Consider the following 23,888-nt stretch of genomic DNA (forward strand, 5'->3'; position numbering starts at 1 on the left):
TCCAGTTAATTTGCAAACCAGTCATTGTGATATAGCAAACAAGTAACAGGTTTTTGTTTTTTCACTTATCAGATTAGCCCTGGAAAGTATAAATTGTATTAAAGGTGGGGAGAAGATACAGTACAAGCCAGCATTTTTATGCCAGTGACATAGTCTGGACACTTTGTGTGAGCCTCCACAATAAATATCTTTCTGGAAGTACAGCGAACCCTTCTTCAGATGCAAAGGACTTTTTCAGGCCACAAAAGATATAGAATTCTCTGTACTCACCCAAAACAGACAGCTCAGCTGAAGCACTGCTGTTCTCCTCCCTGTAGGTGACCACACAAGTATACGTCCCAGAATCATCATCTGTTGCATTAGATATCAGTAAGTTACTCCCAGCCAGCAATGAATACTTTTTGGATCTGGAATATTGGCAAGAAAACTTGGTTTAAAATAAGGGAACGGGTAGGATGGTTTGGTTAGTTCTAGAAGGTTTACATCCCACCCTCTCCCAGTAGCTCACACCAATTTAAAAAGAAATTATACAATATCATAAGCATGAATGATCGATTATATTCAGTGGGGGGGTTGTTCACTCCTTCCCATATGTAGGGGTCTAGCCGACGTATAATTTTCTCTCCTTTCAACAATGGTGTTCCCACATGGGACAAAGCAGCTGATCCAAAAGCGAGCAGCAGAATTCTAGTTTTGCTCTCCCCAATGCATTGTTGTAAACTGAGGAACTAGGTACCTGAATGGGATTGTTTCATCTCCTCGCAGCCACGTAAACGTTGGGGCTGGATAGCCAGAGACGCAGCATTCCAGCACAGCGTCTTTCCCTTCGACAACTACCACATTTGACGGTCTCTGCAGGAAAAATTGTTGCCTGTGCAACCCGGGATCTACGAAAGGAAAAGGAATGGTTATTACTTAATAATCACACCATTTGTCTTAGGAGCAGCGGGGAGGAGTATTTAAATATTCTCAGTGGGAAATCTTCTGTTTCACTGCAAGAGAGAAAATTCACACTATAGAATAAAGGAGCAGAAAGACAGCAGAAAATGAAATACAGGGTAAACATTTGAATCCAGAGAAGTGAACAGCGATTTACATACTAAATGAAAGCGTAATTCTACAGAGTTTGACTCAGAAATAAGTCATACTGAGTTTAATGCAACTTACTACCAGGCACTGGTGTAGTGGTAAATTTTAAAATACGAGTGCATTATGACATTCCCCCATAGGGGAATCCAGAAATGCAGGCTTCTGTAGAATTAAATGCTATGGAAAATTGTGACACTTATATGGAGTCCTAGCATATGATAAACTGCCCAGCAGCATGGCCCCAGTCCCACGTATAGTTTCCTGGGAGTAAGCTTCATTGAGCTCAGTGATGCTTACCTCCAAATGTATGGATTAAACTTGCAAAACAAATTGAGCTTTAGCAAAAGATCTCCTGCCCACTGAAATGTAACCTTAAGCCTTTAATTAGAAATGCACACAAGCTTGCAAAGATTGCTATGACTTAAACTCTTAGAGTTTATTTTCTTGCCAGAGCAAGGAGACTCATCAGTAACTCCGGTGCTCCAACTGATGACATCACCACATCCTGCATTCCCTTGTCCAGCTGCTCCAGGTAAGTGAGTGCAGGATTGCAGCCTGATTCTAGGCTTAATGGGCAAATCCAGCAACTAAAGCTTTTGATGATTAATGGTCAATTTTAATTGGCGAGGTTGACAGTTAATGGCATACTCGTGCATTTTGCAAAGCTGTGTTTTGGTTCTGGTGTGTTCCTCCAATAGGGAATGAAAAATAAAATATTAAATCTGATATTTCCTTTTTAACCAAGAGTGCTAGTTGCCTCACAGTAGTTCCATTTCCTAAAAAACAAATAAATAAATGAGGTTTGGTGAAATGCATATTTTAAGGGGGGGAGGGGAAATTTCCCAAAAAGCTTCCATGGCTATGCAACTGAATATTTTTCAGTTGGTTGACAGCCCTGATACGGAACACAGATCAAAGTTTAGAAAGTATAGTTCAGGGATGGCTCTTGCTCACAACAGAGATCTGTAGCAGTCTGCTGTACTGGCAAAGCCAGAGCACAGATTAAGAAATGTACTGTTAAGTGTGTTCACACCATGCAGACAAGAGAGGAATCCCTGAAAAACCACCATATATACTGGAAAGCAGAACACTGGATCTGGTACAGACTGGGAATTAGAAGTCATTTCAGATCCAAAGTGAGGCACTTAAGAAACACCCCCACCCTACTTATTTTTAGTTAACATCTGAACAGATATGTTATGAGAACCAAACTTTATTTTGTTATCTCCCCTTTGAACACCCCCCAAATTTAGCAGTAACCTAACTTAGGGTGGCGCTGTGGGTTAAACCACAGAGCCTAGGACTTGCTGATCAGAAGGTTGGTGGTTCAAATCCCCGCGATGAGGTGAGCTCCCATTGCTCAGTCCCTGCTCCTGCCAACCTAGCAGTTTGAAAGCAGGTCAAAGTGCAAGTAGATAAATAGGTACCACTCCGGCGGGAAGGTAAACAGCGTTTCCGTGCGCTGCTCTGGTTTGCCAGAAGGGGCTTAGTCATGCTGGCCACATGACCAGGAAGCTGTACACCGGCTCCCTCGGCCAATAAAGCGAGATGAGCGCCTCCACCCCAGAGTCATCTGCGACTGGACCTAAAGGTCAGGGGTCCCTTTACCTTTACCTTTAACTCTGTGGTTCTATCCCCCATTTTCTTCGAATTTTCAAAAGTAGGCAAGCAAACATTCTAGACCCAGCAGTCACTACCATATTTTCTGTGAAGAAGTAGTTCAAAACAGAAGCATCTCGACCCCAGATGTATATCAGATCCCCCCTCCTGATTAACATAATGTGCTCTGTCATTATCATTAAAACTTTCCTGTTCCCTACATTGCCGATTGCCTAAATGAATGTCCTTGCTATGCAAAAAACAAAACGAAACACTGAGAAAGGGGGCAGAGAAGTAAAGCACCAACCCACAATTCTTTAATTAAATCAAGGATAGGCTTTACATCAGTATAATAAAACACTAGAAAGATGTGGAAGGTTTTTTAATGTGCAATCAAATTGAAGTGTAATAACATGAGCCCTTTTTGTGTTCGTTGAAAGGAGGAATTGTCTACTATTGTGTGAGAAGGCTGGGATATTTTATGGAATTTGGCTGTAACTACTCCAGATAAATGGATGTTGCTTCACAAGGGAGACTGATTTGTCACTGCTCGCTTTGAGTCACACTGCACAGAACCATGAAAGTTGAAGGAGTCACTCAGAACAACAATTTATTTTGCTAGAGAAATGCACAACCTTCTTTGTGGCCCTGAATTACTTCCTGTTGGAGTGTTTAGCTGAAGGCAAACTACCATGCCACAATTGCAATTTCCACTGAAACATAATCAACAAATACAATGCATTAGGCTGGTGCAAATTTGATTCCATTGTTTTGCACAGCAGCACTTCATCCTAGCAACCTAGCGAGGTTCCATTAATATGACACTGATGAGACAGAATGCCTCATATTCCCCATTCCTAAATGTGATTAAAACGTAAAACCCACCATCTCCTGAATACTCCTGTATAAAGCCCAAAGCTCTCTAGTGCAGATCACTATGTGCAATAGGTTACAATTGGAACTTAGTAACTTGCTCCTCAGTGCCTTTGCGGTTTGCTCAGTTTCTACAAAAATGTGAAACCCCAGTGCCACCCTCCCGATTTGTAGATAGCTGCTGGTGGTTTGAGAAGCCACAGGGTGAGCAGGGTGACTCCATCTGATCACCATTTCCGCACAGAACAGAGGGGATGGGTAGGATTGTGACATATTAATAACAGTAGGCTGGAGGCAGGACGCTAGCAAGGATAAAAGGGCCTTTGGGAAAGGATTCAACTCTGTCTCGCAAACAGCCCAATTCTTTGCTCCCAGACCAATAAAACAGAAAAGTCCCTGCCATCATTTCCAGACCCTCAAAGTGTTTCTGTTTTCCAGGGACAGTCCTAGATTTACAGAAGCCATCATGGTTTCTGATTTGATCCCGAAATGTTCTGCTTTTCCATAAGATGTCTCTATTTTCATTGGAGAAATGTTGGAGGGTATGGAACAGGACATCCCAGGGATTTTTTCCAGTTGAAATTCGACAGAACTCAGTTCCAGTACCTCTCAGGTGGGCACCATTGCCAGAAGAAGAAGAAGAAGAAGAAGAAGAAGAAGAAGAAGAAGAAGAAGAAGAAGAAGTTTGGATTTATTAATATTGCTTAATAACAGGTGGAGACAAATCAGCGTACAGAGGGGAGATCCAAAAAATATCTACATGGTGCCTAGGGAACAACTTGCACCTTAATATCATCAAGACAAAGGAGATGGTGTTGGACTCTCAGAAGAAGAGAGGAGAAATAGCCCCGTTGTATATGGGCAGGGGGGTTGTGTGGAGAGAGTCTCTTCCTTTAAATTCCTAGGAGTTTATCTCAGTGAAGACCTTACTTGGAAAATAAATACAACCCAGGTGGTTAAGAAAGCCCAACAGAGACTCCATCTCCTCAGAGTCTTGCGGAAGAACAATGTCAATCAACATCTGATGATCTCTTTCTACTGGTCAACAACAGAAATTGTCTTTTCATACTGCATCACGGTGTGGTATGCTGGTTTGACATCATCTGATAGGAAGTGCCTACAGAGGGTGGTGAATACAGCACAATATATTATAGGCTGTCTCGTAAATCCACTGGATGAAATAGCAGAAGAACGTTGCCTCGGGAGAGTGAGGAAAATTCTCAGGGATGACTCACACCCTGGCCGGCACTTTCTTGATCTCCTGCCCTCAGGCAGAAGATATAGAAGCATGATTAGTCGCACCAACAGGGTAAAGAACAGCTTCTATCCATGGGCTGTTAGGCTGCTGAATGAAAATATAACAACAGGGCAACTGACTTTCGGGTTTGGTGGGTGTGCGTCAGTAAATGAGGGGAATTAAGACTAAGAGAGCTGAGTGGGGGGTGCTCGTGTAATCTCACTGTATACAAGTTGTACAAGTGACAATAAAGTATTTCAAATTCAATTTCAATTTGATATCCCGCTTTATCACTACCCAAAGGAGTCTCAAAGCGGCTAACATTCTCCTTTCCCTTTCTCCCCCACAACAAACACTCTTAGTGGGGCTGAGAGACTTCAAAGAAGTGTGACTGGCCCAATGTTACCCAGCAGCTGCATGTGGAGGAGCAGAGACGCGAACCCGGTTCCCCAGATTACAAGTCTATCACTCTTAACCACTACACCACACTGGCTCTCTAAGAGAACAAGGGAAGTGTTCATGGTGAGTTCTGGCACCTCTTTTTCTAGAATAGCAGCACTGGACATCTCTATTTTCACTGGGGAAATGTTGGAAGGTATGGAATAAGACATCCTTAGGGCTCTTTTTCAGCTGGAACTCACCAAAACTCAGTTCCAGCACCTCTCAGGCGGGCACCATTGCCATTATAAGAGAACAAGGAGGGCATTCATGATGAGTTCTGGCATCTCTTTTTCTAGAATAATAGCACTGGACATCCCTATTTTCACTGGAGAAATGTTGGATGGTATGCACTTCAAAATCTACAACAGACGAAAAGCACTAGCAAGGCAGGAGGGGTGGAGGCAGGAAGGCTGAGGCAAGACCAGTGCTGTTATTTTAAAAGGCACAACACAGAGATTCCCTCCTGCTTCTCTTGGGATGGCTGGAGAATATGACAAGCTCTTTATTTCTTTAAAGCATCTTCACCCTGATCTATTGACAAAAAGCCTCCCAGGATGATTTATATTTGTTAATTTGTAATAAAATAAAATAAAATAAAATGGAAAAAAGATGAAGATTTGTGTGCATCTTTAAAAACCAAAAGGCAAAACAGGACTTTTCTTTTCTGTCTTGTCAGAATGGAAATGTGAAATTGAATGCCTGGCCATTGGGCCTTGGGGGCTGTGTTGCTAATCCAACTGGGGAAGGAAACCTACTGTAAACCACGATAGAGAAATCCGTCATTAAAGCGATACTCATCTCTCAATTTATATAATGCATTAAGGTGTATAACCACAAGTGCGAGCAACCTGTCTGGAGGTCTGACTCCCTCCCCACCCTGCTCTCATGATGGAAATTCAAGCCAGGCTCCACAAAGCCAACTAAATGATGTGATAAGGAACAGGATAAAGCAATAAGCAGGTAAAAGGATAATCAAATTCATACTGTGATCTCACTCAGAGAGTGTTTTCAAAAATGCATTATCAAATTTATGGCTGTTTTAACCAGAGGCAAGGCAAAAATATTAGATTAACATTTTTATTTATTTATTTTTTGCATTAATCCAATCAAGCATGTTGAATTCATACTCCATGAACTCTGAAGTTAATGTTCGCTGGAGCAAAGTCAGGCTCCTTTTTTATTATTATTATTAACTGCTTGTTATTATTTTTTTCCTTGTTTGTGAAGAAAAGGATACATTCTGCTCTCTGTGGCATGCAGGCTGGCCTTCCTGGCTCCAAGACAGGTTAATATGTGGTAAAACCTCTTTCAATATAATAATAATAATAATAATATAATAATTTATTATTTATACCCCGCCCACCTGGCTGGGCCTCCCCAGCCACTCTGGGCGGCTTCCATAGAAACCAAAAATACAGTAAAATATCACACGTTAAAAACTTCCCTGAACAGGACTGCCTTAAGATGTCTTCTGAATGTCAGGTAGTTGTTTATCGCTTTGACATCTGCTGGAAGGGCGTTCCACAGGGCGGGCGCCACTACCGAGAAGGCCCTCTGCCTGGTTCCCTGTAGCTTTGCTTCTCGCAATGAGGGAACCTCCAGAAGGCCCTCGGCGCTGGACCTCAGCGTCCGGGCAGAATGATGGGGGTGGAGACGCTCCTTCAGGTATACTGGACCGAGGCCGTTTAGGGCTTTAAAGGCCAGCACCAATATAAACACATTTCACCATACTGGAGCTGAACACTGATCTACCTGATCCCATGGTGTCCAACCAGGTGTCAGTGAGAAGCCACGAAGCAGGGATGGGAAACCTCAAACCTGGAAACCTGCCTCTTCAGGCCTCTCTATGTGGCCACCAGAACTTTCTGCAAGTCACAGCCTATTGCCCCAACCCACACCCCTCATTTGCTGTGTTGCAGGTTTTCCCAGTCAATAAAGACAGACACCGGGTCAGAGTTTATTCACCTGTGCAGGGGCTGCAGTGGGATCTCTCCCAAAGGTTGAGCCCCTCCTTGTTCTCTATAGCTTCTTTTTATAGTATGCGAAATATACTAGGAGTTGAGTGTGGATTTCATGCTCTTTTTTCAGCTCATAGTAGTGAGGAATGGAAGTTCCCCTGAAATGTCTGCTTTATATACATTATTTACACAATGGGCCCCATGTGATTGGCTAATTCAGGGGTTCTCCTGTAGGCCAATCAGGTTGCGGATTCACTTCCATCTGGAGTTGGATTGGGTGGCTCCTGCGGACCAATCAGACTGCTGCATTCTGGATCCTATTGTTCTAGGACTAATTAGACTGCTGCATTCTGAATCCTATTGTAGGAACAATCAGACTGCTGCATTTTGGATCCTATTCAACTCAGTACATAACAGTATGTGACAAACAATTTCTTACAGGCTTACTCAGGCAGGAAAAAAAAGCAGAACCACACTCATGTAGGCAAGAGAAACAGAACTTTTTAGCTTTCCCCCAACTCCTGTCCTGTCTGCCCCAAACTACGACCATGTGCAGATTTCTTGCCCAAACTGCAAACGTGCAAATTTAAAAACAGACACAGTTAGCTCAGATGCGTGTCAGACTTCCCGGCATAGAAGACACCAGTTAGCTCATCTTCTTGCGACTGACTTTCTGGCATAAATGGCTTACACAGCACTTTCTGCTAGTCTCCAGAGTGTGGGCTATTGGGGGAGATATTGCCTCAGCCCTACATTTTCTCCCAGTTTTGTTTTTGGCATGACTCATAAGTGCCCTTGAACTCTGATAGTGCCGCTGGATGGAAGCTAGAGAAATGTGTGTGAGTTTGTATACAAACTAACCCACTGCTCAAAGCACGCGTGTTTTATGCCCTGCCCACTTTGCCTCTGACCACTCACATCACTCTCTAGAGAGCCTTGCAAGGTTCCCCAGAAAAGAAATAAATAATAATAATATTAATTGTATCCCGCCCATCTGACTGGGTTGCTCCAGCCATTATGGGTGGCTTCTAGCATATACAAAAATATAATAAAACATTAAACATTAAAAAATTCCCCTATACAGGGGATATGGTTTGAAAGGCTTCCCCTCCTGTCCCATAAAGGTAATGGTCCTCTCTCAGGAGGTCAAAAGGAAATTTGAGATGGGAAAGCTTAGTTGAATTTGGACCACTAAAGAGAAGAGAAATAGAAAAAAATAAAGAAAGTAGACAACAATGCGAGTGGACAGAAAGATTGCTAAGGCCAGATATTTGTTGAAGATGCATGTATTTAAGCATCATAATTTTCATCAAAAGAGCCAGGTCGAGTGTGCCGACTGATTTCATATTTTTTCAAGTGTTCCTCACCTGTAGAGCACCACATGTTCCCTCACTTCTGACATAATTTCTTGCCATTCATCAAGTATGAATGTAGTGCTAGCCTCTCAGGACCTCACTAGCACTTGCCTAGCATAATTCCTTCCCTTTGGACACTGGGTAAACACCTACACACAGCAGCATGCTTTCGTGCCTCAAGAACATGGGTAGGGAGCTGGATAATGCCCGTGGACCAGAATCTTATCTCCACCACCTCCATAGGCCAAGCTTGCCATGTGGGTGCAAACAGCTGCCAGTTGCCTGACATTAGAATGACACCCGGTGAATCATTTTTGCCCATGTGGTCAATACATCCACATCTATTCAGGTTTTTCTTGAAGTACAACTTGGCCACATCTTGTATCAGTAAACTGTTTTACCTTGCATTTTATTTCGTATGTGAGTAGCTTTGAAAAGGTGTTCACCTTTGCCTATAAACCATGGGGCTCCTTTGTTTCTGGACCTGTAATGCTGACAAGTTCTTGCCATAGGCTTGCAACTTATAAAAGAGGCAGAGCACGTGGGAGGGGAAAGGGTGGGGGGCAGAAATCATCATTTTTAACTGTTATGCTATTTTAATGAGCTTGTTTATTATACATTTTAATTATGGATGTTTTAATGAAATTGTTCTACTACGTGCTTTAATTATGGGTAGTTATATTTTTATAATTCAGTTTTGCTTGCTATTCTGCTGTTGGCTTTTGTGTGTTTGTGAACTGTCTTGGTATTTCTTCTCAAAAAGGAGGTGGTATTATTATTATTATTATTATTATTATTATTATTATTATTATATAGTGGAGTCTGTGCTTTGCACACGGGATGCGGGTGGCACTGTAGGTTAAACCACAGAGCCTAGGGCTTGCCGATCAGAAGGTCAGCGGTTCAAATCCCCACGACGGGGTGAGCTCCCGTTGCTCGGTCCCTGCTCCTGCCAACCCAACCTAGCAGTTCGAAAGCACATCAAAGTGCAAGTAGATAAATAGGTACTGCTCCGGTGGGAAGGTAAACAGAATTTCTGTGCACTGCTCTGGTTTGCCAGAAGTGGCTTAGTCATGCTGGCCACATGACCCAGAAGCTGTACGTCGGCTCCCTCGGCCAGTAAAGCGAGATGAGCGCCACAACCCCAGAGTCGACAACAACTGGACCTAATGGTCAGGGGTCCCTTTACCTTTACCTTTACCTGCTTTGCACACAAGTTTAATTCTTGACATCTGCACATAGGACTGGGAATGTGCCCTGCCTGAATCTCTGAACAGTAGGTGCCAATCAGTGTAGACAATACTGAGTATGATTGAGCAATGATCTGAACAGCTTCCTATATCTCTGTGAATCTGAGAACACCTCAATCTGCTGGAAGGCAGAACTTGCACATAACATATGTTGTATGTTGTTTTCATTTGCTAGATTGATTCCATATGCTCCTTGCCCTTGGACCACACGGTGAAGGCCAGGTTATTAGTATTCCTAATACATGAATTGAAAAAGTAACAAGCCTAGGAAGGAAGGAAAAGAGAGGCCTTTGCTGCTTATCACTCAAGTGCATTGGTGGTTTTAAATATTTTAAGTCTCTTACACAGGCAAAGAATGCATAGCAACATTATTCCACATTTAGTGTGTGTGTGTTTGTTTTCTCCCCCATACACTGCAGAGTGGACTTGCAGCGAATAAGCAGGACTTATTCCATCAACTCCACTGAAACGCCAGGCCCAGTAAGATATCTCTGCTTCAGCTGTCATCTGCCAGCAGGTTGAAGCCAAAGAAGCGATGGAGAGGAGAGGGTCATCCGAACAGCACTGCTGAAAGACGAACTCCACTGAGTTCCTTCTGTCTTTGAACGGTTTCCATTCCAGCTGACTTTAGAACTACTATTGGTAATCAATTCCCCCCTTCCTTTCTCACCATCCTCCCATTTTATGTAATGTCTTTCAGTTTGTAAACACATAGTGTTTTAATTTATTTACATTCATTCATTCATTTGTCTATTTATTTATTTCCAATGTTTATACACCACCCAATGACAAGTGCCCTCTGGGTGGCTCACAAGTAAATACTAAAAAAAATAAAATAGAAAAGGAAACTATAATCTCACCCAGAATAGGACTAGCAACAGAAAATGACGTCGATAAAATATATGTATAAAAAGCAGGGGGGAGAGAGAGACTGAAAATGCATGCACCTGACATCTAAATAGTCATCAAGTAGGCACTAGGAAGACCACTCTGGGGTACCAATACTGAAAAGGTCCTCTTTCTAGTAACCCATCTTATTTGTTTCAATTTGTCCTCACTCTGCCCTGCATCCATTTGTGAAACAACTGGCAGAGGGGAAGTTCACAGCCACAAAACAATTTATATGTTTTGTTATCAAATTGTATGTGAGCTCACTGAACAGCAGGGTAAAAATGATCTAGATCAGAAGTGGTCCCCCAAATGTTGCTAAATACAGCTCCCATCAGGCCCAGCCAGCATGGCCAACTGTTATGGTTGATGGCAGTTGTAGTTCAGTAACATCTGGAAGACCAAAAGTTTCCCACACCTGCTCTAGAAGATACCATTGACAGTGCTTTGGGATTTTATGGAAATGGTAGTGATTGGATGAGCTGTCCTGATGTCACAGGCAAGGTGCTGGGCAAGCAGTGTCATGGCCCTAGCCATGAATGATATCCAAGGCTTAAAACCATAGAAACCACCTGGAAAAAAGTCAACCAGTTTTGTTGATACTTAACCCAAGGTGATAGCCATGAACCTGACTCTGAGTCATCACACCCATGGACTTATTTGAACTCAAGCCTGATTTACGTGAACCACAGAACCACATCCTTAAGAATGATTCAGCTGGGCACACTCCTGTCTCATGGTGCATCAAGAATCCACTGAGAGACAATAAGCATTTGCTTCCAAGGCTGGGCATCATCCCTGCAGTGCCTCAGGCCCTAAGAGGGGTACACAAAAAGCTGCTGAGTCTGATCATTGGTCCACCTAGCTCAGCACTGTCTACACTAGTGGTCTCAAACTTGGGTCTCCAGCTGTTGCTGCACTAAACTCCCATCATTCCTGAACACTGGTCCTGCTAGCTAGGGATGCTGTAGTCCAACAATAGCTGGAGACCCAAGTTTGAGAAACACTGGTCTACACTGACTGGCAGCAGCTCCCCGGGGGTTTCAGGCAGAGTCTCTCCCACCACACCTGGAGATGCTGGTGGAGATTCATGGCAGCTGTTTAACTCCTGAGCTGTGCACTCTGTAAGACCTCAGCTAATGCAGAGGTGCTCAGATCTAAGGCAGGGGAAGGGAAAACAGGAGGGCAACAGAAAGTGCTGAAGGGGGTCGAAAACAATAGGAAGGGCCTCATAAAACACACACACACACACACAGAGGCAAGGCAAGGAGTCCTGGACAAAAGATGAATTCCTGAGAAGCAAAGATAAACCAGAAGCGAGAGTGGGGCAGTATGTGGGTTTCAGATGCGAAGAGGGCTGACTTTTTTGAAACAGACAGCAAAACACCTAGCAACAGGCTCCTTGTTCTTTTTGATTGCTTTCCAAGCCCACACATTGCAAAGTGAATCAAAGCAAACAATAAAGTCCTACATTTGTCAGGTAACCTTTTGGGTGATACCTCCGCCAACCATCGCATCAAAGCACACAGAGTTCAGTCTGCTGTGGAACCTCTGAATATCATCTCCTTCTTCAAATAGATTCAGCTACAAATTACATGACACCCTTAAGCCTCTTGCTATGACTCAGGCCGGTGCTTCGCATATCTTAAGCAAAGAACAGCAATCCTATCAATCTCAGATTGATCACACAGGTGCAAATTTCTTTAATCGACAGTGGACAAAACCCTCACCTGGCCACAGGCCAATGTGCTCTGTGTAGACAGAGTGAAAGTCAACTCTTTCCTGACAGCTATTCATTCTGGCTCTTATAACTCTATTATTCTTGTGAGTTCATGGAGCAATTTCATCCCAAAGTGTCTCACTGCCAAAGGATGTGTGGTCATGTCTGTGTTTCTTTTTGTTCACCTGTCTTGTCATTCACAGTGAATAATGCTTGTATTGGAACAAAGTTCTAGGGATGGTTGTGGAATCCTATTTAGAACTGACAGCAAAAAAGGGGAGGGGCACCTAAAGTTATGGAGAACTTGGGAGTTGTTTCTCAGGGAGATTCATCAAGTGAAATGGCTAGTTCACATGGGGTATGGGTTGATCCCAAATAAGTCATATTCAGAGTGGACCTTTTGAGATTTATGGGAGTGACTAACTTGACTCCCTAGATTCCATTGGGTACGACTAAGTTGAATGCAGCCTTAAGAAAGGAGGGTTGGAAGGACTATGTACCCAAGCTCATTGCTTAAGAACATAAGAAGAGACTGTGTGATCAGGCCAATAGCTCACTTGCTCCAGCATCCTGTTTTCACAGTGGCCAACCAGATGCCTGTGAGAACCTACCATGGGATCAATACATTTATTGAGTGAATGGCAAACATATCCCCGCCTTTGTCTTCTTTGCAATGTAAGAAGGCATGCAATCAGTTGTGATTAGGTATCAATTTTTTTAACGCTTTTTATTGGTTTTCCAAAGCAAGATTAAATAAAACATACACTCTTACATTCAACATTTTTGTATCTTCTTATTTACCACGCATTATCGCGCCTGGACTTTCTTCCTTCCCTACTTCGGCTTTCACAATTAAAATCCTCTCTTACAGATTCTTATTTACACTCTATCCACGTCACAAGATTTATATTGACCATGCAGCAGTCTTGAAGCTTGTACAATTACTCCGTATATACTCAACAAATTTACTCCACTCCTATTCGAACTTTGTTACTTTTTGGTTCCAAATCTTATAGGTCATTTTTGCCAATTCTGCGTATTCAAACATTTTTGTCAGCCACTCCATTAAAATTGGGATTTCCTGGGTTTTCCATTTTTGAGCCACTAGAATCCTAGCGGCGGTCATGGCGTACATATATAACTTATGATCCTCTTTTCTTCATTCATCCCCTTTTATCCCTAGCAAAAAAGCCTCTGGTTTCTTTGGGAAGGTGTGATTAGGTATCAGAAGCAAAATAGGACAGACTTCGTGTCACACCAGCTGACACTGCTTGCTACTGGCTCAGAAAAGAGACTGGCAGTCTCTTTGGTCTGGCTTGAAAAACATGGCAGCCAAAAAGTGCTAAAGGGCTATGGCAACTGCCTAAGAACCCCCTTACAAAATACTATTAATATCAATGTTCCTTGTAATGGAGATTTTCTTGATGCTGCCCATAGAGCAGAAAGCCTAAAAATGTGCTGTTAGTAGACAGTAGAAAAATGCTTGTTGTGGTATGTGTGTTAGTGGGAGTCAAGTTCTAAGTCAATTAGTTAGTGAGGAAAGAGCTTGCACATTCTTGAGATGTACTTGGCTGAATCTTGTGACTTCCTCATTAGTATTACTGGGCAAATTAGGTACATATCTTTCTGTTTAAAGGGCTCAGATTACAGCATGGGACACAAGTCATTGGCCATTATCAGGAAGATGTGGGTCCTTGTGGAGCTGCAGAATTATCAGAACATTTTGAGAAGAGCTCATATGAGAGGACGACTTGGGGAATTGTCAGACTTCAGGACTCAGAGTCATGGCAGGACTCTCTGCAAATTGACTTAGAACTTGGATGTGGACTTTGTTCAGCAAGGACTTTGAAGTGCAGAAACCTCTCTGGAACCAGACAGGAGAAAAGCCTTTGTGTAACCTGTATGTAGTGTGTAAATACAGAGTGTGTGTTCTGTGTGTGCCAAGTAAAACAACTCTGCCTTAAAGGACTGTTTTCTGTTGGTGAGCTTAACTACTTTCTTGAACCTCCCATGACACACACAAACACAGAGCAAGATTTATAGGGTGATTATAAACACACAATGTTTTTCCCTCAGCATTTGTCAGGGGAAGATATCAAAACATTCCTAGAAACAAGAGACTCTGCAGATGCTCTATGAATGTCCCGGACACTGTAGAGCATATTCTCCTTCATTGCCCATTGTACAGTACGCTCCGTCAACGCGTGCTGTCCCCTCTTTTGGGTGGTCTGGAACCGCAGCAAGGTGAATGTGTGGGATTCTACCTATCCGACGTTGACCAAAGGGTAACGGCGGGGGTAGCCGAGTTTTTGGCAGCAGTCCTCCAAGGAGCAGGTTAACAAGGAAAACCACTGACTCTATATGTATATATATATATGTACTTAGCAAACTGCTGCCTTTTTATATATATTTCAAGGCTTTTATATGTTATTTTCTCTTTTAAGGTTTTATTTCCATAATGCCTAATAAAGGTTTGATAAAGTAAGTATAAACACACACACCAACAGGCCTGTTGGGTGTGTATAATGTCTTTCTATAAGGTATTAAAAAAATAGACTTTTGGTATGGAGGGTCGCTATAACTGAGACATGTCTCAGAGAATTTATTCAGCCTAATGATGATGCCTTTGTGCTTAAATGCTAAAGCAGTTCTCCTGAATGGGAATGAAGTCTTCCAGTGCTGACTGGGACCCGGGGTGCTTTATGTGGTGTTTAAGGAGCTGTGAAGTTTTAATTTCTGCTCATCTAATGTAGCTGTTGCTTAACAACCATCAAGCTCTTTATATGCAAAGCCTGTTGTTGTCTTGTTCTGGTTTTATTTTGTTTTGTTGGGGGTGTTTTTTGTAGATGGAATGGCAATTTTATTTTATTGTTCTTAATGCTGCTTTGTATCCATCTCTTCCCCTCTCCCTCCCCCATCCCCATTAACACCTTTATGCATAGAAGTGAATCATCTAAAAAGCCAATTGACTCCAGAATGTTAAACAAGAAATAGACTAACAAGGTTTTCTTCATTTTTGCTCCATTGATTGCCTTGGAATTGCCTCTGAATTGTAATTCTTTCCATTAGGAGTGAAGAGACAAAAGAGAAAAGACTCGAGGAAAACAAAAAGTAGAAAAGGCTCATTGTCATCTTCCGCTAATGATGATGCAATATCGTTAGTAATAAATGGGGGGAAATAGTTACACAAAAGAGCTGCACGGTCCTCAATTATTTGTTTGCTTTCTTTAAAAAAATATACCTGTATGAAAAGCTTTTAAAAATTGAGGTACCGGTAATTGAAAATAATGCATCAGTGGCAGGTTTAATCCTCAGCCCATGGAGCAAATTAGGTCCTTCAAGCCTTCCCATTTGGCCCACAAGGCCATCTGTGGGGACTTTAAAGGGGTTCCCTGTAACTGTCAATCAGCTGATCAGCAGTTAGAGGAAGTCTCTTTGAAGGCATCCTCCCAGCACCAATCAGTTGATTGACAACCTTCTTTGAATTTTGACAGGTGTCATTTTCTGGGTGTCATTATGACATCAGTGACTGACAGGAGGGTAGTCACACCTATGTGCCACATTTGGGTGATGGGGGAGGTTGGGATTTGGCCAGTTGGCCATATCAAGTTCCCTAGGCCTCTCTTAGTTTCTGTTTTCTTCCTGTGCCTGAAAATATTCCTCTAGTGCTGAAAGCATGTTGGCCCACCACTGTTATTTCTCCTCAGGTCTTGGAAGTGTCAGTTCAGATTGCCTGGTCCAAATGACATTTCTCAGCCCTGAAGAAGTGAGGGGCATTTCAAATGAAGTTAGCTAGTGCATTGAAAACCATTGCTCTTTGGGGAAACCCGTCAGAAAACAAAGCAGAAGTATAACTGTCAAACTTTACTTCTCTCAGATAAAAGCATCCTATATTTCAGAGTTTATTTAGCAAGGACAGGGATGGATGAATCTGTCACTTTCAGTTTCTTTCAGATTCTTATTTTTCCCAGTCTTCAGCTCGGTACCAAGTAGATTTGAATTCCATTTCTGTATCAACTCACAAAGTTTACTTTTCTTTTTTAAAAAGACTATTTAAAACTTTTGCATTTTGTGTACATTTCTCTGAATGTCTGCAGTTTTAGACACACCTTTGCCCAATATTAACCTTTCTGCAGGCAAATCCCCCATAATAGGATGTAGTTTTGTCCATTGTTTTCACTAATACATGCACTTTGGTGCACACATTTTGGATGGAGAACTGCACCAAAGAGCTCTGAGAAGTGTGCTGTGCTTCTGTTTCATGTATAGGTTCAGGAAGCACAAAACATGTACCAGTGTTGCTATGTCAGATTTGGAGAGAAGAACCCTATTACTGCCAACTATTTCTGTGGCATATTTGCTTCACAAGGTAAGTTTGCCCCAGGCACCTCTCAAAGCTATTCTACAAGCAACCAGACCATTAATCCCCTTTTAAGCAGGAGGTACTGAAGCAAAGTGAATGGCAGTGCCAAGGTTACCCAAAATTCCAGGCAGAAGTGGGGTTTAAATCCGATATCATACTGCAACACTCCCTCATTTGGACCACATTGACTCCCCCCAATAATATATTGTATACCGAGTAACAGTATTTTCTTATCCGCATCAAACAGATCTGCAGTTTTTGTTTTTTATTGTTTTTACATCAAGACTTCAAAATTATATTTATTTGTAGTAGGTCAGCACGAAGCCCGCTACCCCACCTTCACCACATAGTGGTTCAGAAATGAAGATGAAAATGGAATAGTTCCAGGGTCCCATGAGAAGCTGGGAAATAGATTCAAAGGCTGCAGTTGAGAACACCATATATTGGTTGGTTGGTTCTTCTTGAAGCAAGACATTTCCCCTCCCCCCAGTGCTCTGGGAAGGTATTCATGGGATTTGCTTTTGTAAAGGTCACATTTACATGTTGCATGCTCTGACCTTGTGAAGAGACCACAGTGGCAGAAAACAGGCACATAAGCTGGTAATACTTACAATTTAAATTGCAAAAAAAGGTCAATTTTCACGGGTTCACTTCTAAAGATATTCACATATTGGTGGGTAAATTTGCATTGCAAACCAGATGTAATCAGACTTCAATGCCATAACTTTAATGAGTGATTTTACATATATTTTTAAAGCTTCTTACCTGACAAAACTCTGACTTCTGCCTCGTTTCCAGTTCTTGAACTGGCAGGGTTTTTTGCAAGGCATCTATAGATCCCACCATCCCCTGCTTGAATTCTGCTAATTTGTAAAGATCCAGAAGGCAGAACTGCCACACGGGTATCACCAGGATTCAAAACCAGATCTTCTTGGTTCCTTTGCCAGTGGATGATTGGCATAGGTTCCCCTACGACTTCGCATTTTAACAAAACAGTGTCTCCTGTAAATGCTGTGACGGAGTCTGTCTGGGATAGAAACCTCAATGGACCTGTAGAAACAGAAACAAAACACCAGTTGAAAAGAAGATCTAAAATGCAGGGGTGTCTTTCCCCCTTATTTCCTGCTGGTTTGTTTTCACTTAATTGCTCTTCAAGTCTAAATTAGGTTAACCTATTTACTTTGTACCATACTTTTTGAACAGAACTATGGCTCAGAAGTAGTTTATAAACAATATCCATCAAGATGCAAGGCAGCTGTGAAAAAGGTGAATTCCATAATAGGGATCATTTTAAAAATACAGTGAAAATAAAACTACCAAGTAATTATTGTAGAAGTGGGGTAGGAAAGCTGGGAGGGGGGAAAAATCAAATTTGACAACCAATGTGCCCCTTTGGTTTTAGATAGCACATAGGTAGGTGAGTCCAAAAAGCCTGAGACACAAATTTTCACAGCCCACTAGCGTCTATGGTGGCTCATTTACCCAAAGTAATGCATTTAGTGTTAGCTCTGGAAGTGTATACTTTGATTCTGACCAAACCAAGCCTCCTAGAGTACAATATACACCAGGAGGCTAACTTTGGTTAGTATAGACTCAGGCATGCCCAACTCTATAGAGAACTGTGATCTACTCACAGTATAATAAAAGTGGCAGTGATCTACCCATTGTCATTGCCCATAGTTGTTGAGCTTCTTTAAGGAGGGATTGCATAAAATCAATCGCCCGGCACGCCAATGCCCTCCATCCTTCCACCACTCTGAAGCAGGCTCAGTGATTACAAACTTTCACAATGCATAGCACAGGGTGCGGGGAACATCACAATCGCTCATGAGAAAGCAGGCAATCACTTTTTTTACTCACACGATTGACCTGGAGCACCCCAATGGTCAACCTGTCAATCGCGGTCGACCGGTTGGACATTGCTGGTATAGAGTATACACTTCCAGAGTTACCATCTTGACTAAATTGCATGAAGTCTCTTTAAAGATGGCACTGGACACTTCTATACCTTTCAAGAGTTAATTGCACTTTCTCATCTTCATGCTGGAGAGGACATAAGCTTAATGGAATGCTTTTCCACATGTGGTGGGAGTGTACATTTCTTAAAGATTTCTAGACCCATTTCCCCCCACTACCATTCACCATTACAAGGCAACATCTTGTACCCGAACCCATGCTAGCCTTGATGTTGGTGAAAAAAAATCTATCAATCCAATGGTCAAGCATAAAGAGTTGAACTTCTTTCTCATGACAGCAACGAGGCAAACCACTGTCTCTAACTAGAAAAAGCACCACCTTCCACCACAGAAACCTGGACCCAATATGTGTGGAAGATAGCACTTAAGGAGCACTTAATTCACAATAATAGTTTGACAAGAGGGGTAACAAAGAAAGATGGGTTTGACTCTGTATGGTCTCAATTTATATCATTTATTAAAAATAGTACAGTAATCTCCCTTCTGTCACAGCAGCCACTATGGAGAATTGTCTTAATGCTTAAGATTGAAGTATACCCTGTGGATGTGAGCTGAATGTGTAATGTAAGATTTTCCATGTTTGTTTTGATGCCATACAAGACTTGATATCTGCACATGTATTATTTGTCTTGGAAGACAACACTTTGTCAATCAAAAGTGTGTTTTCAAAACCATAGGATATATAATAAAACAAACACAAAAGCTATTTTGCCAAGAGGATCTCTGTATTGAAGACTGGAGTGGAAAGCCAATGTGGTGTAAAGTGTTGGGAAAGGACCCAGGAGAAAAGGATTCCAATCTCCACTCAGTCATGAAGCTCACTGGGTGACCTTGGGCCAGTCACAATCCCTCAGCATAATGTAGCTCAAAAGGGATAATTATGTATGCCACCTTGCCCCTTGGAGGAATGCAATACTAAATAAATATAAGTCAGGAAATGGGGCATTCTGGCAAACCTTAACACAAGTGTCTCTTTTATTTTACTGAACTACAATATTCAAATACAGGTATATGGATAGCAATCAGCTTCCATATTCAGAGCCGGTATACCTCTGCGTAATGAGGCAAGGAACAGGAGACGACTGTTGCCCTTCTACCCTGCTTATGGTCTTCTCAAAAGCATCTGATAAGCTACTATTGGAAAACAGGGTGCTATAAAACTAGATGAGCCTGTGCTCCATTGTAGGTGGCCACTTCTCACGTGTGCTCTTTGTGTCCTTCTGGAGCGATGTGCAGAAGAGCAAGCTCATGCAACCCTCCACAGAGTCCTCATATCTGAAGCTTGTGCCAATCCCTGTAGAAGAAACATGTACAGTGGTACCTCGGGTTAAGAACTTAATTCGTTCTGGAGGTCCGTTCTTAACCTGTAACTGTTCTTAACCTGAGGTACCACTTTAGCTAATGGGGCCTCCTGCCGCCGCCGTGCAATTTCTGTTCTCATCCTGAAGCAAAGTTCTTAACCCAAGGTACTATTTCTGGGTTAGCAGAGTCTGTAACCTGAAGCGTCTGTAACCTGAAGCATCTGTAACCCGAGGTACCACTGTACGTCTCCCTTCAGGTGTTACTGGAGGGGGTCTCAAGCGTAGGAAAAGAACACATGCTTTGCATGCAGAAAGTTCAATTCCTGACATCTTCAGGAAAGACTAGGAATATGCCCCACCAAAAACCCTGCAGAGCCACTGCCAGGGACTGAGAACCTTTGGCTGCCAGATGTTGTTAGATTACAACTCCCATCTTCTCCAGAAAGCATGGTTAATGGTCAGGGATGATGGGTACTATAGTCCAGCAACATCTGGAGTGCCACACATTCCCTGGTGTAGACAGTACTGAATTAAACTGACCAATTCTCTGACTTGGCTTCCTATGTACCGCAATGCTCTCGAATTGCAAAATCCAGAATTTTGACTTGCTCATGCTTCATCCGAGCCTCATCCTCCAACTCCTCCTCCCCCCTTTTTGACTTTTTTTTCTGCAGCATTTGCTCTGTTAATTGATGCAACTGTCAAGACAAAGTCTTCCACAGCTCAACTTCACATTGTGTCTTTGTCCCTTCAGGGAAGATTGTCTCCTAACCAGGGTCTCGGAGAATAGTACACCTGCTTTTAAATTCTAATCGGGAAATGGCACGCAAGTCTGATTTGCCCTACGGCCTGGTTGGCAGCCTATCAAGATCCCCATCTTCCCCCTACAGAAGGCCTAATTATTAAGTAATTAAAGTTCATTTAATAAAAAAGGGCTTATCATTTGGGGGACAGACCTTGGGGTCTGGAGCATGTGTGTGACTGTTAAATATTCAGCAATTTAGTAACAGTCGGTGCAATCCCCCAAGGAGCAGTGCTTTAAAATGCTTTGTTTGTTTCAAATTAAAGTCTGCAAGGTTATTTAACAGAAAGGAAGGACCTGTTTCCCCGCCCATCGCCTCCCTCCTTCCATTTTCAATTTGTACTACAGCTGAAGGGCAGGGAACCAAAGTAATGGAAAGGAGCCATTTGCTTCAGTTTGGTTCAGATAATACTGAAGGGAACGAACAACAGCAAAGTTGCAAAGTCAAATCTTCCACAAGTCCTTCTTGAGCTTTGCCTGAGTTTTCTTTCTTACTTACTTTCTCTCTCTCCCATATTAGGCTGGAACTACTGCCAACCTAGCAGTTTGAAAGCATGTCAAAGTGCAAGTAGATAAATAGGTACCACTCCGGCAGGAAGGTAAACGGCGTTTCCGTGTGCTGCTCTGGTTCGCCAGTAGCGGCTTAGTCATGCTGGCCACATGACCCGGAAGCTGTATGCCGGCTCCCTCGGCCAGTAAAGTGAGATGAGTGCCGCAACCCCAGAGTTGGCCATTACTAGACTTAATGCTCAGGGGTCCCTTTACCTTTACAAGTGGGGGTTGGGGGTACTGCACTGAGGACATGGGGCACAGGGACAAAACTCAAACTTTGGGAAGAGGACTCAGGAGATGGGGAACACAATGGGGATTCAAGAAGGCAGCAATTTTCATTCTGGCCTGCATTCATCACAATCAGCACCATTTCCATTCTGCTGCACTTCAGTTTCCACCAAACACCATGTTATTCATCTCACTGTCCAATAATTAACCATAACTTGGGTAACTGATCTTCTTGGCGATCATTCGTAGCCGAGTAAGATTATCTTCCATAAACCATAAACACAGTCCGTAAGTGACTGTGGAGGCCAATTCTGGATCCACACATCCTTCCACAGTAGGGACATTGGATTTCTGATGGGAGTTGATCACGGTGTGGATTTGCCAAGCATGCCTTCCTCTTAGCATGTTTCTCCCTTGTGTCCTGAGTTTGAGGGTCTTCAAAGCCCATGACACCTTTAGTAAAGGCTGTTCTTCAATTGGAGCGCTCGCAGGCAAGTGTTTCCCAATTGCTGGTGTTTAAATTACATTTTTAAAGATTTGCCTTGAGACAGTCTTTAAACCTCTTTTGTTGACCACCAGCATTACGTTTTCCATTTTTAAGTTTGGAATAGAGTAGTTGCTTTGGAAGACGATAATCAGGCATTCGCACAACATGACCAGTCCAACTAAGTTGATGTTGAAGAATCATTGCTTCAACACTGGTGATCTTTGCTTCTTCTAGTACACTGGTATTAGTTTGCCTGTCTTCCCAAGTAATGTATAAAATTTTTTCGGAGACACCGTTGATGGAATCTTTTGAGAAGTTGGAGATGGCGTTTATAAGTGGTCCATGTTTCACAAGCATACAGTAAGGTTGGTAGTACAATAACATACCCAATTGTATAAGGAACTTCCGTTCATTTTTATGCAAAGGAAATGTCAAAATAAAGTAATTAATTCCTTATCATTTGTGGACTTTAAAACAATGAACAAAAACTGATCACATTCACAGGACTGATTTTTAATCTGGACCACAAACACTGCAGCAATTTTCACTAGCCATGACAGTGCAGGCAATGAGACCTGAAGCACAACCCTGGCCAGAAGCTGCGAATGGTCCAAGATTCCAACTCCTTACCAGACGAGGACACTGCAGACCCAAGAGAACTGGCCTCCAAATATCAAATGAAGCAGTCATTGAGCTGGCTATATTGCTAGAGAATTGTATCTAACTCAGTCAGAGATGGGGGCGGGGGTGGGCTGAATCTGGCTGGTGGGCCAGATCCTTACTTTCCCCACCCACCCCCACAAACAGTCAATGATCCCACTAACAATCAATGAGCCACACTATGGGAAGCTGCCTTATAATCTGACAAACTAATGATCCGCCTAGCTCAGGATTCCTTACTGACAGCAGCTCTCCAAGATTTCAGACATGAGTCTCTTTCAGCTATCTGGATATTAAACCTGGGACCTTTTGCAAAGCTGATGTTCTATAGCAGAGCTACAGGCATTCCTCTAAGCACTCTGCAGCTTCCAATGTACTTGCAAATTTATTTAGTTGGTTCAGGGTGCTGTTGTTGTTTTAGAAGCAGGGTTTTTACCTGGGGGCAAAATTTGAGTTTACATAGTGGCAAAGAATGATACACATCATTTTCTTTACAGTAAACCTTTATCCAGCACTCTGCAGCCTCCCTGGCTGCCAGAACTCCCGACATGAAAAAGCTCCACAGAAAGGATTTATCCAATGGATAAATCCACAGGATTTCCCTGTGCTTTGATCAAAGTGCAGGCACTTTGAAAGCCTGTGGAGTGCAGACCCCTGGACAGTTGATTTACAGACTGAAAGAAAGGACACTCACAACATTCCAGATCACCTCAAGAGTAAAGTAAGCAAAACAAAAGACCAGCACCTCACACACGAGAATTTCACTGAAATTCCCTCTTCCCTTTGAGAATTTTCAAATGCAATTGCTTTTCACATTAAGTGATGGACAAAGGTTGGGGTGGAAACAAGGTATTTTTTTCAGCATAGGTCTAGTTCTCAAGTTCTTATTGTGCAGAGCAGCCATTAGATGTCCCTTTTCTAAGTTTAATAATATGAACGAAGGGTGTTTCTACTCCTATTCATTTTCAGACCTGACATTCTTTTTTCATCATACACCAGGTTTTTCTTACCCAAACCTGGTGTATTCTTACCAAGATTATACATGGTGTTTTCTTACCGATATTATACATGGTTTGTCTTGCAACTGAGTCTAATTCTTAGTTAAATAG

At 42.5% G+C, this 23,888-nt stretch overlaps 1 protein-coding gene and 1 long non-coding RNA gene across 3 annotated transcripts in view; one reads left to right on the forward strand and one right to left on the reverse strand.

Moving 5' to 3' along the window:
- Positions 1-5,065, forward strand: part of LOC309380245 — a 57,940-nt gene extending 52,875 nt beyond the window's left edge. The window contains exon 4 of the long non-coding RNA XR_014172762.1: positions 4,768-5,065. This is a non-coding gene — a long non-coding RNA (uncharacterized lncRNA). The remainder of the gene's footprint in view (positions 1-4,767) is intronic.
- Positions 1-23,888, reverse strand: part of DCC (DCC netrin 1 receptor) — a 934,061-nt gene that overhangs the window by 453,964 nt on the left and 456,209 nt on the right. For both annotated transcript variants that reach the window (XM_081929563.1, XM_081929562.1), the window contains exons 3-5: positions 17,539-17,823; positions 737-887; positions 271-407 (exon numbers count right to left, since the gene is read on the reverse strand). In XM_081929563.1, the coding sequence (XP_081785689.1) occupies positions 271-407; positions 737-887; positions 17,539-17,823 (573 nt within the window). The remainder of the gene's footprint in view (positions 1-270; positions 408-736; positions 888-17,538; positions 17,824-23,888) is intronic.

Source organism: Podarcis melisellensis (genome assembly GCF_964234715.1).
Source record: "Podarcis melisellensis genome assembly, chromosome: 11".
In the NCBI taxonomy this organism is placed as follows: Eukaryota; Metazoa; Chordata; class Lepidosauria; order Squamata; family Lacertidae; genus Podarcis; species Podarcis melisellensis.